The sequence below is a fragment of the Triticum urartu genome, chromosome 1, assembly GCF_003073215.2.
Source record: "Triticum urartu cultivar G1812 chromosome 1, Tu2.1, whole genome shotgun sequence".
NCBI classification, from domain to species: domain Eukaryota; kingdom Viridiplantae; phylum Streptophyta; class Magnoliopsida; order Poales; family Poaceae; genus Triticum; species Triticum urartu.
The window spans coordinates 512,099,892-512,105,668 of record NC_053022.1 but is presented as its reverse complement, the minus strand read 5'-3'; the positions used below and the strand labels follow the sequence as shown (position 1 = coordinate 512,105,668).

The 5,777-nt window shown below is 48.1% G+C and overlaps 1 protein-coding gene across 2 annotated transcripts; it reads right to left on the bottom strand.

Moving 5' to 3' along the window:
* Positions 1–352: 352 nt before the first annotated feature.
* LOC125524010 (formin-like protein 4) lies at positions 353–4,978 on the bottom strand. 2 transcript variants are annotated; one of them, XM_048689091.1, is made up of 4 exons: positions 3,664–4,978; positions 3,379–3,584; positions 1,777–2,018; positions 353–1,348 (listed from the first exon to the last, which is right to left on the bottom strand). In XM_048689091.1, exons 1-4 carry the CDS (start codon positions 4,962–4,964, stop codon positions 563–565), a joined length of 2,535 nt encoding a protein of 844 aa, XP_048545048.1. In that variant the 5' UTR covers positions 4,965–4,978; the 3' UTR covers positions 353–562. The 2 variants fall into 2 exon arrangements, with proteins under 2 accessions (XP_048545048.1, XP_048545055.1); XM_048689098.1 differs by having other exon boundaries at positions 3,379–3,572; positions 3,664–4,977.
* Between the last annotated feature and the right edge of the window lie 799 nt (positions 4,979–5,777).

Genomic DNA, 5,777 nt, shown 5'->3' with positions numbered 1-5,777 from the left:
AGATTTTACTATGGACTACATTCGGATGTATATAGACGTAGTTTAGGGTATAGGTTCATTCATTTTGGACGGCAGTGTAATAGAATATGTGTATGAGTTATGTACTCTTTGTTGGGCCAGTTTATTGACCGAGTTTTTACCTGGTTAGGCCTTCATGTAACTACTCGAATATTTGATTTGATACTTTAATAATGATGGTTGTGGCATCGGCTGATACAGATGCCAGGGTTTAACCTCCTCCTCAGAAAAGGAGAAAACATTAAGCTATCACAAGGCTGAAATATAAGTAAGCAAATGATACGTGGATGTTTTTCCTCAGACTGAAAAACTGCCAGTGTACTAATAAATCTACTGCTCGGTAATTATTTATTTTGTACAGAAGATTTCCAACGATCCACAAATATACAATAGGACTTTTACTGAACTTTAAACTTTATCAAAAAGAGGAAATTACATATGTGCTTCATCTATCATGGGCAGTATATATATATCCATCTACTGAAGACTAGTGCGATCGACATTGTTCCTTCAAAAATGAGCATGCAGTACGTGTGGTTCCTTCCTAGTCCCCACCCCCTACACCGAGGAGCGTAGCTTCGTCGGAGTTGCCGTCTCCTCCTTGCTGGCCATGCATACCCAACAATGGCGTTGGGGTGGTTGCCGAGATACGGAAAGACCTCGCGGACCCAAGGAACGCCCGGTCCTGCTGGCCGACCTCCCTGCAGACACGGTCCAGAATGGCGACGAAGTCCCTCGCCACCATGAATATCCTCAGAGGATGCGCCTCCTCTCTCGCCGTGTTGCCGTGGAAGTAACCAGTGATCTCCTTCACTCTCTCCATGGCCTTCCTCTCCTCACCCCTCACCTGTCCGATCCCCTGCTCAGCTTCCTTGAGAAAACCACGCATCGCGGTGAAAAACCTCTCCCCCTTCCTGCATTGATTCTCGAGCAGAATCACCGAAGTTATCTTTCCGACGCCGGTTTCAAGCTTGGAGACATAGCCATGCAGCACGTCGAAATCCATTGTTGCTGCTTTTTTTACGTTTCCCAGCTCGCTGCTCAGCCCTGACACGACCTTCAGGCCATGCTTACGGAACTGTATGTGACTTTCTGTGATTTCATCGGATTTTTCGTCTTCTGACCTGGCGATTTCTTGCACGGCAGAGTGTAGCAGGGTGGTTTTACCGTCGGCGCCTTTGACGTCTGCTAGATTAAGGAGGGTGTCAAGTTTGGAAGCTTTGGCGGTCTCGCGCCGATTTGTGTCGACATTCATTTGGTTCCCGGTTCTCAGCACTGCTTCGAGTAGTTTTAGGAACAATCTGCTGCCTTTTAAGTCATCACAAGCTGCCTGAAGAAAATGGATGAATAGTCAGTCACTAAAAAAAATGCCATTACAGGCCCTGGTAGTATATGAATATGACACTGCAAAAATGGTAATCTCCAAACCAAAAATAATCTTGTCATGGACCATTGGAAAAAAAAAAATCAAGATGGGTGCAAAGGTCAAGGGTGGTCTCAACCATATTTTGTGTATCCTATCTTCAAAATTCAAACTTGTTTGTGTTTTACCAATGAAAATGAATTAAAACGGGCAAGGATGATCAGATTGCTTGGCTCGGTTACTAGCGGATGTAAGCCATGGACACTGTGGAAGACAGAGTTCAGTTTCATATTGGAACCGGAGGCAAAACATATTGGCTTCAGGCAGAAAGACAATATGAAACTTGAGTGCGGCGATTCACAATTGGAATACTAGTACAAAATGAACTGGAATACCTCAATTGTTTGAAAACATTTTCTGAGGTACGTTATTTCATTCTCAAAATTTGCTCGGTATAGCATTGCCTCAATTCGTTTGAAGGCGAAAGGTATATCGAGAACTGCTTTAAGAAAGCACTCCACCGAACCAAGTTTAGATGATTCCCCAGTAAAATCTCTCAGTTTAAGTTCTTCCTCTTTGGTAGGAGCCATCTTTACTAAAGTCTCCAAAAGTTCTGCCCCCAAACATTCACCATTACCTACTTAAAATGATGGTAGGAACACAATATTGTTAGTAAATTTTAACACTGCATAACTTTATATGGCTGTGTCAGCTCTTAGAATAATGTGCCAATTAAATAAATTCTTATTGAAAGGGAGTGGAATGCCATTATAAATTTGAATGCAACCTTTTTCTAAGAATTCCTAAATGGTGTGCCTACTTCTTAGTGAGATTTATCCGTTGAATATTAACTCGGTAGCAATATAAAGAAAAGAAAGATAGAAGACTAGCATAGGAAAAAATATGAGCTCTTTAAGATGGACTAACTTACCTCTGGAGAGGTAAGTGTTGTTTTGAACCCTCACCATTGATTTAGGCTATTTGTTTTGGACATCAATAATATAACTGGCACTTTCACGTTAATACAACATAAAGAAATTCGCTTGATGCAGAGGCCGGTGATTATCCTCCTTTTTGAAAAACATCATAACGAAAAAAAGGAGAGGTGATTATAAATATTTATTATCCTTGCAAACTGTAATCATGCATGCCATCTTGGACACCACTGGAAGCATGATTGAAGACCAATTTACAGCCACCTTTACTTGGCTTGAGTACATCTAAAGAAAGAAGCCCCACCTTTGTTGATTATTACTACTTGAAATTAGATAGTGACCCGCAAAAAAAAGTAGACAATGAAATGTAGGTGACAAATGAAACTGAGTAGATGATATACAGTCATAGGTTTTCTTATATTTTATCATGTCGGGTTTGTATTGCAAATGAAAATATATGGGGATCATAAATCATCAAATTCTTAAATGTGATATAGCAGCTTAGAATGTGAGAAAATACTTGTCAAAGTTTTAACAAAATGTTACTTTTTTCAAGTTGTATCCAATATCTTGTCAAGGTAATTATTTCAAGGATAGAATTTAAACTCATGCGATCAAATTATGTTCTGTTTTTATCCCGCAAAAAAAACATGTTCTGTTCTTAGAAGTTCTAAATGTACACCATATACAAAAACAGGCACAAATATTTCCCTATAAATAACCTAGGTGACCAATTACCCCCCTAGGACGTAACACAAGACCATGAGATCACCGCAAATGAACCGCCCATAATCAACTGGACCACCTTGAAATTTCCCAAGACAATATGCAAAAGTAAAGCATTTGTGAAACTTTTTCAACTTAAAAACCGTGCAGCTTCTCCACCGAATTGCACAAATTTCTTTATGCAACTTTAATCCAAGCCGCATGCTACTACTATGTGAAAAACAAAAATAGAATTGAAATTCATACCCTGACATAAACCAAAAATCCCATGCACAAATCACAGAGCTCTTTCCAAGATATATCCTGACGACCCATTTCAAGCAAATAGTTGCTCACCGTGTAAAAGTGCATCCGACACCTCATCAGGCGTGACATTCAGCGCACGCATCAGGATGGCAATGCTCTGTTCCTTCTCCGGGTCGAGGACCCTCTCCTCCCGCCTAAGCTTCGTCGACATGCCACCTTTCCTCGATACGTCCCTAGCTGCCACACTGTTCATGGCGAACACCTCGATCATGTCCTCATCCGACCTGCAAGAAGAACTGTTGTGAGATTCAGAGATCCAACAAAACGACACGAAAATCCTGCATCTGGTCTGCCATTATAATATGCATCCTTAACTGGAAGGAGTTGGACTTGAGCCCGTCCCAGGCCATGTCGCGGTCATCGGAGCTCCCGCCGCGGACGCCCTTTTCCCGGTGCAGCGGCTTCAGCCTCGGTCGGACTCCATCATTGCCATGCGTCCGCATGCTGCTGCTGCTCCCGTCGTCATTTTCCTTCATCATTGCCATGGCGGGCGCCGCACGCACGGCGGTGCTGGGATCCTCTGCTCGGACCGGGTTGAGTGACCGGCGCATGGATATTGGGTTGTTGAATGTTTGGGGCTGCGGTGGTGGAGGGTGGGCAGTCCCCGCCGAGAAGCGGGTGCCCGGCGGCGTGCGGCGGGACCGTTGTGGCGGAGGAGCGGGAGGGGGCGCGGTGGTGGAAGTAGAGGAGGAGGCGGCGGCGGCCGGGGTCGCGGGGAAGAAGTCGCTGGTGAGGCTGGGGAGGCTGCGGCGCGAGGGCGTGGTGGTGCGTGCGCTGGAGCTGGACGCGCTTGCCTCGGTCCATGTCCCGCGGGCCTCGGCGCCGCCGGAGCCGGACCCCGCGGAGTGCTGACCCGGCGTGTAATACGGCGCCTCCTCCTCGGACGAGCCCGCCGCCGCGGCAGACTCCCGCCGCAGCGGCGGCAGCGGGCGGAGCTCCGGACTCGGGACGGTGTCGACGTCGTGGCAAATGCCCCGCCGCGCGCGTTCGTGCCGGGCCTTGCGGTAGTGGGAGGCCGTGGAGGAGCCGGCTACGGCCGCGTTGGGCTCCGATGACCCCGGGACGTGGGCATGGCCGCCGGGGTGCTCGGGGACGCGTGGCTGCACCGGGTGGCGCGGAACGCGGCCGGTGAGGAGGAACGCGGCGGCGAAGGCGAAAAGGGCGAGAAAGGCCGCCGCGGCGGCGGAGGCGACGACGATGGCGGCCTTGGGGGTGCCTCCGCTGCTGTGGACGCGCGGGGCGGGGCCTCCAGGGGACGAGACCACGGCGGGGACGGTGCTGGGCTGCGGCGGCGCCGGGGTGACGACCGTGTCGGGCGGGGCTGGCGTGGAGGGGTCGGAGCTGAAGCCCGGCGAGGGCGGAGCCGAAGCGGGCGGCGACGGGGGCGGGGTCCACTCGATGGGGAAGAGCGGCTCGTGGAGCAGCCGCCGGACGTTGCCGTCGGCGGCCACTGCGGCCGGGAGGAGGAGTGGGGTGAGGGTGAGGAGCAGTGCCAGGGAGGGAGGCATTGGCGAGTAGGGGGAGACGAGAGTGCTGTGTGCCGCGTCGGCCAGCGGGGAGGAGCTTCGTTTGTGGAGACGGCCCGGGAGAGGTGGTGAAGAGTGGGAGTGAAGCATGGAGGAGCGAGCAAGGAAGGAACAAAAGGAGCGTTGGAGAGAAACTTCTCTCTCACGTCACGTGTAGCATAATTCTTTCCTGTATATGCAAGAAGAACAAATTTGGGATTGATATTTTCAACCGAATTTGTGTTGCCTTTCTTTTCAACACAATACAATCACAAATGTTCACACACACACACGCACACGCAAAAACACTCATTCTACGAACACACGCACAATCATTGTAAGATAGCGCTCCCTTAGTTGCTTGAAAAAAGATTAAATTATTTTGTGATCTGTTGTGAATTTACTTATAAGGTTTTTTACTTATAGAAATGATATTTCACATTGCTTATGTAAGTTCAATCATTACTCGGACTGAGTAAATAGTACTCCACTACAGTAATAATATACTACACCAAGTATCAAAAATAGGCAAAGGGAAAAAACCTCGGCAAAAAGTTTGCCGAGTGTTACATCCAGCGAAGCCGGCTCAACTTACACCATGTAGGCAAAGTGACGTAAGCCGAGAACCTTTTCTCGGAGACTCGGCAAATGGCAAAACGTTTGTCAGGTATAAATTAGTGGTTCTCAGCAACATAAAGGTGACTGGCGGCCGACCGACGGAAACGGAGATGCCACATGGTATAAGTAAGTGTTGGGGAACGTAGTAATAATTCATAATTTTCCTACATATCACCAAGATCAATTTAGGAGATACTAGTAACGAGAGAGAGGGAGTGCATCTTCATACCCTTGAAGATCGCTAAGCGGAAGCGTTACAAGAACGCGGTTGATGGAGTCGTACCCGCGGCGATTCAAATCGCGGAA

Coding starts and splice junctions, on each gene's coding strand:
- LOC125524010 (XM_048689091.1), bottom strand. CDS start 4,964: ATGCTTCACTCCCACTCTTCACCACCTCTCCCGGGCCGTCTCCACAAA. Junction 2,019..3,378: donor GTCGGATGCACTTTTACACG/GTGAGCAACTAT, acceptor CATTTTAAGTAG/GTAATGGTGAATGTTTGGGG. Junction 1,349..1,776: donor AATGTTTTCAAACAATTGAG/GTATTCCAGTTC, acceptor CATTTTCTTCAG/GCAGCTTGTGATGACTTAAA.